The sequence below is a fragment of the Puntigrus tetrazona genome, chromosome 4 (assembly GCF_018831695.1).
Source record: "Puntigrus tetrazona isolate hp1 chromosome 4, ASM1883169v1, whole genome shotgun sequence".
In the NCBI taxonomy this organism is placed as follows: domain Eukaryota; kingdom Metazoa; phylum Chordata; class Actinopteri; order Cypriniformes; family Cyprinidae; genus Puntigrus; species Puntigrus tetrazona.
Genome location: NC_056702.1, coordinates 9,196,657 through 9,208,745, shown reverse-complemented (window position 1 = coordinate 9,208,745; position 12,089 = coordinate 9,196,657). Strand labels below are relative to the sequence as shown.

Sequence of the window (12,089 nt, the reverse complement as noted above, 5' to 3'; positions counted from 1 at the left end):
TGGCACCCCTCTTCTTGTGGTAGAGTTTAGGTAGATGAGTGTAGAGCTGGGATGCCGCAGTTCTTTCCTCTGGCATCATTCCTGCAGTAAGGGTTAGGGTTGTCGTGGAAACAGCTTTAGCCTTACCCAGAGAGGTTGGTGAGTCACCTGCAAGTTGTCATGGAGATGCAGTGAGCCGTGTTGCCTGTAGGCCAGTGATTCACACCTGATGCAGCCGCAGTCGCTGTTTTCTGTTTTCGCAGACGACTCTATTAATATAGCAGCAGAGTCCTGCGGGACTTCACTTCATCTGTGCGCGTTTCATTAAACTCTTTCCTATGTTACTGTACTGTAACCCTCTGTTGGTGCTCGTGCGGGTGTGTGCGTGAAAATTTGTGGATTTTGACCAGCTCTATTTTTGGCCTCTCGATATCTCCACAAGCATGAAATCACAGCTTGCAGGACTCTTTTTCTCTGCCTGATTATAGTCAACACTGCAGGAAAGCATAGGACCAATCAAAACACCCGCACCGGTACATCCGAGAATAAATAGAGATGCTTGCACATCACCGTTGTGACGGGATAATCACTGTGTTGGGTCGAGTGAATTCATGGTCTCCAAGGACAAATTTTTAGAGTGCATTTTGATTTCATGTTGCCTAAAGTCGGAGTTTGCTGTTTTTCTCATTGTCGAATGCGCAAGTGATAAGAGAAACAGAAATATGTGCTCATAGTTCACCACTCTAGGTCATATCCTGTGTGAGTCTGTGCATAATGTTAACCATGGCTTGTAAGCGATGACTTGCAACCAACGAAGCGTTTGTGAAATGTTTGGTAAGGCTAAAGCAATACTTGTTTGAAACGAGGGTGATCTTTTACACCCGACAGGGAAACTACTTAACTGGCTGTTGTCCTTTAGGAGTCGTCTAGGTAACGATTTCCACCCAGTTTTTGCAGCAGTATTGTGTTGCACGATCAGACGGACTGTGTGGGATTTGCTGAGGATTTATTAAGTGACAGCTTGTCAAAAACAGGATTTAGGTGGAAAGAATCAAGACGTGGCTCAGCATAAGTCCGGTTTTATCTGCTTTGGTGTGTCTTTTCCTGTTTATTTGTCTCTTCTGTGTCCCTAGTCTTTTTTTGACTTAAATGAGCCAGGCGTGCTCCGTCACGGTCACATGTGATGAGCCTAATGTGAGAATGTGGCCTCAGATTACGGTAGTTCAGCTGTCTCCGGTCCTCTTTTATCCAACATACCTTAGCAAATCAGATGTATGTCATATGTATGTGTATTTCTTTTAAGTGAATATCCAAATATGTACAGAATAACTGGTGAAAGAAGAGAAAGCGGGCATGAATATTAACGAATCATTTTTGTTTCAGTGTTTTGATGTGGCTGGGTGAGTGATCACAAACATTAGCAGCCAAAATAACACGATAACCCAGCTGTGATGTCTTCTAATCAAAGATCAAAAGAAAAAGAGACTTAACGTACAATTTAGCGCTGATAACTTTTTTTCCACTTTCTGTATATATTCTACTTGCTGAAGGGCACAGGTAAATATGATATTTATTATATTGAGTTGATATAATAAAAAATTCTTTTTAAGTTCACTTACATGAAAAGCTTTTATATAGCATAATAAATGTAACTGATAGCTCTCTATTAAGTTGCAATATTTATTTTATATTATTTTAATGTAATTTTTAATCAGACATGTTTAGGAGTGAATATAAACACAGGCATAAATACAATCTAAGTAAATAACAATAAGTATATAAATAATAAGTTCAATTTATATATATATATATATATATATATATATATATATTTTACTTTATACTCATTATCAATGGGTTCAGACAGGGTGTCCATAAGTCAGTCTAACAAGAATACAAGAATCTCTGGCAGTTGCATCATTAAGTTTGGTAGTTTTGCTTCCAAAACTTCACATAATAATATGTTTGGATATCCATATTTCTGTGCAGCTGGAGTAATGGCCTACTAATCTTTCAGCATCTGTGTCTGAAGATTCTCAGTGTTCCCATGGCTCCTACATGCCTCATTTCTCCCTCAGTACCGCAGCTCAGAGAGGTTAATGGCTAATGGCTGAAAGAGTAAAACACAAGTCGAGTTCATCCCCGGCTTCCTGCCCATTATCAACAGGGTCAAGCCCCACTGAGCTTCCTACTGCAGTCGCAGATCCGTCCGCCGTTATCGCAAAAACAGCTGTGAGCAGTTTTGACAGTCGCACTCGTTCCCACCAGCTCCGTTAGGATCTCTGTTCCTCACATGAACTTGCGCGATCTCCCCAGCGAGGACGAGTGTTTTGATCCACCGCGAACATTGTTTTTAATGGGACTCTGACAGGCATCAATAAAGAAAGTACTAATATAAGCATGTGTGCCGACGACAATCAAGTCTGCCATTTTGTTTCAATTATTAACGGCGCTCAGTTTAGTGGTTCATGAATATTCCGCCATCATTTGCATACTAGAGGAACCGAGCTCGTCAGTATTCATGACACTGGTGTTTGAAGGGAAGAAATGAGGCGCATGTTGAAGTGTGTGTCCGTGAGGACTCGACTGACTTAATGGTATTTCTGTAATTTATTAGTCTGCTCAGCATTCACCATGAATACAGAATGTCATTTTATCATGTATTTTCAGTGTCAGTCTATAATGCCGACATATGTTGGTGAAAGTACTCGCGTGTGAGTAAAGTTTGAAATATTCAGAAAAGAGCGTGTCTTAATTATAAGCCGCAGTGCTGGGTTTATTGTGGAACATGCTAAGGTTTTAAATGTGTACGAAGACAGGAACAAACACCATCAAGCGTGATCTATGATTACCCAAGGCCCGTTTAGATGGCTTTAAAGCCTGTGGGGTTTCCCAGACATGCATCTACCTAGCCATAGTCATCTGTTGTTTTTATATAAAGCTTGTTGTAAGTACAACATATTTACCCACTTTTAGGTTGTTCTGAATATGCATGAAATCCAAATATATGTTGTTCCTTTCAGCACAAAGTGGAATTTTGAAGAATATCTTGGCTCTTTTCAGTATAATGGAAGTGAATGAGGACCGGGACTGTCAAACTCCAGAACAATGTTGCTAAAACTCAACAAAAAGTGTTTTTTTTTAAATAAGTCATTTTATTTAAAATCCTGGCTCTTTTGATTTTTTTTTTTTTTTCAGAATTGTGAGTTATAAACTTGCAGTTGAGTAAAATCAGAATAGTGAGAAACAAACTTGCAATTGAGCTATAAACTCGTCATTGAGGTATGAGGTCAATAATTGCGAGAGACAAACTCTCGATTGCGGAAAAAATGCAGTGTTTTGCAATGTGACTTTTGCAAGTTTTTACTCTGACTTCATGTCTCGCTTCTGTGAGTATAAACCCTGCTAGTTTAACCCCATAACTCGCAATTGTGAGTTTATATTTTGTAATTCTTAATTTCAAAGCATTATGAGAAAATATGTCATAAAAACATTTTCCTTTTTTATTCACTGGCGGAAGCGGGCTTTCAATAACACTGGGCATTAAAATAAGTAATAATTTTAGAGTGAGTTAAACTTATGTTCAGTTAACTTTAATACTTTTTAGCTGGACGTTGCAAATTAAGTTATCTCATATGTATATATATATATATTTTTTTTTCTTATTTTTCACTCTCAAACTGACTGACTGACCAACTAATCTTTTCGCAAAGAGGAAGATGTTCAGTGAATGATGACTTATATTTCAGTCTGTTGCCATTAATGACGCTTTTCGCTTGAAGTCTCTAGTGTTTTGCCTATGGCAAATCTTGTTGCTCATCTCCTGCCTTTTTAGTTGGCAATCAACTGATTTGAAAAACAGAAGGAAAGCAAAATGAGGAGGGCGTTGAATAAATGACTGCAGCTTGGATTTGTCTCTGATTTTGTCGGCATGGATGCTGTAGGGCTTATTGACTCACTTGGTAGTCACTCGTTTAGAGCTAACATAATCATGCCATACTGTTTTCTGCATTCCTTCGTGCGGGACCGGAGAAAAAAAGATGGCACCTAAAGGGATGAAGTTACCGTTTCTGAACAGCATGGCTTTCACGCAGTAAGAGCTGTTTGTGATTGATGGAAAAGGTTTTTCTCAGTAATTTGGTGAAGGAGTCAGATGTAACCCACCCTTCACCTCGTTCCGCTCTCTTCTTTCTCTGTTTCATCCCTCATTCACAGAGTGATCCCACTCTAGGGAAATCTGCTCAGACGATAATGCCATCCCACTCCTACACTGCAGTGTGTGTGAATGTATATACAGTACACGTTCTATTTTAAGATGCTGCTTTAAAAACTAAAACACGCACGGCATGTCGTAGTGATCTGAGGTATGAGATCTTGTTACTAACATTAATTATAATTATATTGCTAATAGTTGTTTTCTCGTAGGATTGAGAATAATAATTTAACAGAAGTTACGATTGTGTACAAGGCTCGCTTTCCCTTGAAAAGTACAGTGGTGTGGTGGTGATGTTAGATTTTTTTTTTTATTCTGAAATGTCACATTTAATTCAGTGTGTTCCTGCAGTTTATTTGTAACTAATACAAGGTATTATACTTGGAATTTGTGATGTGCATTTAACCCATCCAGAGTGTGCGCGCACACACACACACACACACACACACACACACACACACCGTGAACACACACCCAGAGCAGTGGCCAGCCAATGCTGCGGTGCCTGGGAGCTATTAGGGGTCTCACCTCAGTCGTGGTATCAGGTTTAGAGGGGGCTGGACATTCAACCCCCCCACCTACAATCCCTGCTGGACATGGGACTCAAACCCGTGACCTTCGGTTTACGGGGTTCCACGTTGGTGTTTGGTTTTGTTGGTCGGAGTTTGTTGGTGTTGACTGGAGTTGAATGGCGTCTGATAGAGTTTGTTGGTTGGAGTTTATTGCTTTCTGATGGAGTTTATTTGTTATCTGATGGAGTTTGTTGGTGTTGGTTGGAGTTTATTTGTTATCTGATGGAGTTTGTGGGTAATGAAGTTTCTATCTATCAAAAGGAGTATGTTGTTGTTGGTTGGGGTTTCTTGATATTTGATTGAATTTGTTGTGTTGGTTGGCGTTTATTTCTATCTGATTGAGTATGTTAGTGTTGGTTGGAGTTTATTGTCATCTGATGCAATTTGTTGTGTAGGTTGGAGTTCATTGGTATCTGATGGTGATTGTGTTTGCTGCTTTCTTATTAAATACTCCCCCATCTACCTTGTCTTCAGTCTGTGCGTGCACTTTTGCACAGTTTTTTTCGTCTGTATGAATTGGCCTTATGGAGCATGCACAAATAACAATGTAAAAGCAGCACACTTTTTTTGCTTGTTTTTACAAAGTAAAGGAATGAGTTGAAATTATTTACAAAGGCAAAACATATTCATAAAACCTTTCACCTCTGTGTGTCACACTGAATTGTTAAAGGTAATGGTGCAGAGGCCCTGCGTTACATTCTCAAGTGTCCAGCCATTTCATTAGCATCCCCTTCAGAGCCTTTTTCAGCTATTGCCGGAAGTGCTTTCATTGAATTTCTGCATCATTTAGTTTCCTTCCAAAAGCCTTTTTGCTTCCCATAAGTAGCACTTCTGGCCAGTGATGATATTACATTTGTCTGCCCAGATCTGTCTTAGTAGTCACTTCAGGCTCATTGTTTTTAATGTAGGAATCTTACGGGTTTCATTTCAGTGTATCTCAATCTCTCTGTTTTTTGTCTCACTGAAGGCCACTTCTCACATGTGTCGGTCAGTGATGCAGAGCGATGTAACCATGGCGACGACTCTACGGGCCTGACTCCTGACTGCTCGCCTCCTTCACCTGATACGGCCCTGAGGAACATCGAGAGAGTCATCCGCCCCCAGGTGCACACACACACACACGCAGGAACACACATGCACACACAGTCTATTATGTTGTTCTGCTCTCAAGGTTAATGGTGCTCTTTTAGATAAAACATAGTCTGGCTGTAACTATCGCAGCATCTGTGTGTGGGAGTCATACACGCGCGCACACACACACACACACACACACACAAAGCAGTACTGTCTTACATCTATGCTATAATACTGAACATTCTTCATCTTAATTATACGGCTATTATAAATATGCACATGCCCGACAGGCGGATTCTCTTCATGCTTTGATATGCAGTTGTCCCAAGCCTCCCTCTTTTTCACTCTTTCTTCAAACTTGAGGGTTTTTATTTGATTAGCATCAGATACAGTATAGTACGATCAAGCTTTAGTGTTCCCAAAAAGTGCCTGGACAATTAAAAAGCCATCCTTAAAAGCATACGAAAGCAATTTCATTATCAAACCAAGTGCCATTTGTTAACAAACAATAAATGCAGAAGCACGCTTAGCAAAATGTTTATAAAATAATAAAATGAATATTAATTATAAATTATATTCTTTATTAGTTATATATTACAAAACATACATTGTAAAGTTGTAAATAAAATATAATTCTGTTAATGCTGATTTATTATTCTAAATTATACAATGTAAATAAAACTACTCCTCAACGTCACGTTTAATTTAACGTGATACTTGCAGTTTACTTGTAGTTTATTTCTAAAATTTGCAAGCAATTTGTAATAGATTTTTTTTATTGTTATTGAAAATAGTTTATTAAGAATGTGCCACAATTCATGCACATAAAAGAAATATGGATATACTGTGCACAATTGTCTTTATCCGTTTTATCAGCATTCTATGAATCACTGCTGCCAGGATTGCTTTAAAATGCCCATAAACATCTTTAGAAATAAAAATAAAAGTCCTGTCTACTGCTTGCTTTCTGTGTGTGGCAATAGTGGCACGTTTATTTATGAGAGTAGTGCTGAGCTTTGCAAGTTAGGATCTATGTAGTGCTATATATATCAGTGCAGATAGGACCCGATTAAACCGGATTGCAGGTGCTTATTGAATAAGTAATACCATTTGGGACCAGATAATATAACTCTGAATAGCCAAATGAGTTCTGAGAAGAGCTCCAGCATCATTTGTTTACAGATGCCACTTGGATAGATATTTCATATTTAATGCACGTGAAATTCATACGTTCGTGGCTCAGGTTATCTATTTGAGGCCACTGTGTATGATGTTTACTGACTTCTGCAAAGTCTCCTTCTCTGTTGGTTTCCTGGCTCTGTGTTTGTGACTTATTATTCTCTTAGAAGAGTGTGAATGGGCCCTTTTTCATCCCCATCAGAGTCATGTTTGTCCTCTTTTCAGTCGACTACAATCCCTCGTTTATCTCCGATGGCCCTCTTTCGGGCCGTGTTGTCTGCATGCCGAGCGCCCGCAGGATTAGAAAGAGACACAACTGGGCATGTTCTCCCCCACTGTCTTCAACAACAAACTCCACAATGCTCCAGAAAGACGCGTCTTTCCTAAAGACTGATTTCATTTTTTCCCCCTTCATTTCAAACTGTGCTTTAATGCTGCTAAGTGCGGCCCGTCTTCAACTGGTGGCGAATAAGTCACACGTGACTCTCTTACTTATTTTGAGCTGCTTTATTTTTTCGGCAAAAAACTTCAAAACAATGCTGATGCAGAACCTGATGGCCATTATCGCAAAATAGAAAGTGCTGCCATGCTTCGTATGCGAATGCAAAAATGTATTAAATGTGGGAATAAAACCTGTTGCGCTAAATGGCATCAGAAGTCTGCACGCATGAGTGTTAGTGAGTCTGTGTTAGTGGTAGCTAAATCATCTCACAGCACTCAGGATCGCTAAAGTGGGATTCTGTCAGAGATGACGAGGGCTCCGGCACACTGATGGGACAATTGAGCTCCTCATTTGCTCTATGCGCAAGCGGAGAGGAGTCTGGTCACGTCTGTTAATCATGAGCTCTACAGCCCATCCAGGTGTGCCTCTGCTTCACCTGGGAGAAAGGAAGAGATTGATGAGGGATCATTTGCCTCTAGCTGCATTTAAACCTCGAAATAAGGCACCATTGATGAAGAGTCACCCGGGGGTTAATAACCTGGCCTTGTAACTGTGAAGTTGTAGGTTCAAACCCCGAAAGGGTTGGTCTTTGTGCTGTCCTTGTTAAAAAAAAAAAAAAAAACTTAACCTCAGGTTACTACAGGAAGATCTTCACTTTAATTTCAGATTCAGCTGCTCCTGTGGTGACTTTGTTTACTGCAAGCTGCTTGAATAATGTGGCATATATTCGGTTCAGTTCTATTTTGTTCTATTCTGTTACATAAATTGTATAAAAACATAATGAGTTGCACACATAGACAGCGTTTTTAGACATGCAGTTGTACAAACAATAATCTGTTATGATATGTTATGTTCACAATTTTTACAGATTCTATTTTAGTTATTTTAAGTTATTTTAACCAACTGAGATGCCTGCCTAGACAGCATTTTAGTCAACATATTACAAGGTATAAATATACATTCTATTTAATTTTATTTTATTACATTGCTTACATTGTTACATTTCATATATATATATATATATATATATATATATATATATATATATATATATATATATATATAATAAATTCTGTTCTAACCTAGTGATCATCCTAGATTGACTATTTAAGCAGCTATATTCTGTTCTAATTCTAATTCTGTTTTATTTTGTTCTGTTCTGTTTTCTGCAGCTCTATTCTAAAACCGAGAAAGCTGCCTAATGACTGTAAAATTGTTATGATGCACTTTTTTGGTCAAAATCTAAGGCACAATCATTCCAGAAACCTTTGTCATAGAGACTCTCCCAGAAAGCACTGAAACACAATAAGAAAAAAAAATCAATCTAATCCAAAACTAAATAATTTAACTCTGTGTCTGCTATGTAGTTTATCCATATCACAGAGCTTTGGTTTGTTAGCTTAGCATCATGCTAATTGGAACGATTTGATCCTAGTAGGATTTGCAACAATAACATTTTAAGCATTAAAATAAGAGCGTTTTAAATGTGAATCGGTTTAATTTTGGCTAAAGTCAATATTAAATGTGTGTTCTCAGTTTGTCGCACCATGGAAACATATATTATTAACCACCCAGCCAAATTTGAATGCTAAAAAAAAAACGTGAAGTAAATGGCTATCAAAATCTTGAAAAAATAAGCCATCCTCTTTGCTCTCAAACACCAGGGGCGTGTCCGCTCGCGGCGCTCAAACCACGCCCACCCACGACAAAGCTCTCTCAAGACAAATCTTCTTCAAACAGCTGGATTTAATTAAGGAGACCAAGCTTTGTAAACTATAAGGTGACGAAGGTACAGCTAGATCGCAAACTGTAGGCTGTAGTATCTAATGGCAATGACAGTAACTCATGATTTAATCTCTGTTTAACATGCCTTTCTGGGCAAGAATTGATTCTCGATGTGCATCTGCCTGGCAGAGGACAAAACATAATTAAATTTGTTAAAAAATGTAATTAACCTTTGTAGAAAAGCAGAATGGCACAGGGAAATGTGTTCTTTTGTGTGCTTGAATGTGGACAGTAGGAGCTCTTGAGCTGTAGTGGGGACAGAAAATCCTCTTGATGCTTTATCAGCTATGTACACGGACACATACACAAACACACACACACACACACACACACACACACACACACACACACGCACACACACACACGCACACACAATACAGCTGAGCTAAAGACTGCATGACTTTATTCTCAAGTGTGTGCTTTCTCATTCAGGTTGCAGGAAAGAGAAACAAAATACAAAGATCTCATAACTGTAAATTTTTTATTTTTAGTGGCATTTGGCTAAAATGATTTGAATAACAAAAAGAGACACAGAAACAACTCGTTAAATGACCACAATAATTTTTTTTTTATTTATCTTCCACATCTGTTTTTACCAGGTTCACAGTCACAGATCTTTAGATGCTTTAGGGTGTGTGTGTGTGTGTGTATGTGTGTGTGTGTGTTGAAGCCCAAATGTGATTCATTTAGCTGTGGTGGTTCTGATAATCTCACTGCCCTTTCTGACAGTGCAAGATGCTGGAGAACGATATCTCTTGGCTGATAGAGATAAGGAAAAGAAAACATGCGCATCTATCTCTATGATCCTTCCTTTTTCTTTTAAGACAAATACGCAGATTTTGCGGCGGTTGTGTAAATATATGAACACAACTGCACTCAGATGTAGAAAAATGATGCGCACTCAGTTACGCAAGACCAAGTCTCGGAGTTAAAAGAAGTCGAGGCTGCATTTGAAATATGCATCATTTTCAAAGACTTATAACTGACAGCGTTCATGTTCACGCTAAGCGTCTACGTAGCTTTTGTCTGTTTTAATGACAGACATTACCAATGCGCCAGAAGACATCAGTCTTTTAGAAGAGAGCGCATCAGCCTCTAGATGAGAGAGAGATACTCAAAGCTGTCAGAATGCCTCTTGATGTGAAGCACAGCCATTGGGCTGAATTCCCACAGTACAGAAGACTCGACCTGCTAGTTCTCCCTCACAACTGTTGTGAAATTAAAATCCAAAATTGAGAATCGATGGCAGCGCGCGAAAGCGACCAACTTGCAGCCCGCTGGAGCGGTTGGCTGGAGAGGGTCGTGGCATCACGGTGCGTCCTTCCCTGCTCTCCGTCGACCTTTCAAGTGCGTGTGGGCGTGCACCTGCGAGAAACGGGGAGTTTAAATTAAGAAGTGCTTAATTGGCGGCGCGATCAGATGTGCGTGTGCACCGCGAGCGAAACTAAAAGTGTAGCCCACACGCGTTCATCAGTGACCTCGCGCCGCGTGTCTTCTGTTGAAATCTTCCCGTAGGCTCTCAAAGCCCCGTGGTCATAACATATTCCGCATTTTCTCTTTTAATAGCAGTTCAGGAATAAAAGATAATTTCATGCGCCCAGCTGGATGTTGAGAACCCCTTTGGCAATTAAACTGTAACACCGCTGATGAAATGGTGACGAGCTAAATGATGCAGATTGCATATTTCATGCCCTCGGCCCCTTGAGCTTCGAGTTTGTCATGCTAATGATGCTAATATCACGTAATTCTTCCTGTGTGATACAAACAAACACGGCGTGAAGCACAGGCTTCGTTACTCTCCTTTGCTTCTCCTCCTTGAACATTTACCTCTCTTGTTTGCGCCCTTTCTCGCGTACAACACAAAAGATGTTTAGCAGAATGTTCACGCTGCCCTTTTTAGCACAATTGAAGCGAATGGTGAGGTGAAACGTGTATTAATGAAAAAATTGATTCATGTTTTTGTTCTTTTGAATGTTCTGTTTATCAGATAAACTGTTTTTCACACTGATAAGAATGGCTTGAGGACCAAGCTAGCATATTAGAAAGATATCTGAAGGATCGTGTGAGACTGAAGAGTAGTGTAACGATGCTGAAAATTTAGCTTTGCGTTATAGCAAAAAAATTGCATTTTAATTTTTTTTTTATCAATTTTAATTTTCTTTTGATTCTATAAATGCAGCCTTGGTGAGAGTTTTTAAAACCATTACATATGTAAATATAAAAAGTTGTAACTGTTTCACATTATTACAGGTTTTACTGTATTTTTGATCAAATAAACACAGCCTTTTTTAACAAAAGGTCCGCAAGACATTTTTAAGCTACTTTTTGTTGTATTAAAAAAAAAGGAGCAGCAGCAGAATGAGGTTTAGGTAATGAGGAAAATGATAACAAAAATTAAATTTTGCTTGAGCTTTTCCATTAATTCCCCATGGTTTTCTGGCTTTGTTCAGGTTCGGGATCATTTGAGGATAAAAGGTGTTGTAAAACCCTGCAGTTGGTTGGGTTTGTGCTTTGAGGCTTCACATTTTGTAATGAACCGCAGCCCCTCCTCCTTTGCTGAGTTTGTTCCTGTTGCCTTTTTTTAGCAACAGGAACTCTATATTTGGTAATGTTGTTGTTATTGCGGCGCTCCTGTTCTTGCAGCTTTGCCTCCGTTGTCATGGAGACGGCAGTTGTATTGAAGTGAGTGAAAGTGTGTGCGTGCGCGCGCGCGTGTGTGTGTGTTTATGTGTGAGAAGGAGGGCGAGCGAGAGGAATGTTGATAAAGTGTTGCTCTGCACATCAAGGTTGTTCAACACCTCAATCTGTATCTCTATCAGGCCGAATGAACTGCTTACGGCACTCA

General features: G+C 39.3%; 1 protein-coding gene across 12 annotated transcripts in view; it reads left to right on the top strand.

Moving 5' to 3' along the window:
* anks1b (ankyrin repeat and sterile alpha motif domain containing 1B) overlaps window positions 1–12,089 on the top strand; it is a 166,263-nt gene that overhangs the window by 61,098 nt on the left and 93,076 nt on the right. For all 12 annotated transcript variants that reach the window (XM_043237048.1, XM_043237054.1, XM_043237050.1 and 9 more), the window contains one exon: window positions 5,732–5,868. In XM_043237048.1, coding sequence (XP_043092983.1) covers window positions 5,732–5,868 — 137 coding nt within the window. The remainder of the gene's footprint in view (window positions 1–5,731; window positions 5,869–12,089) is intronic.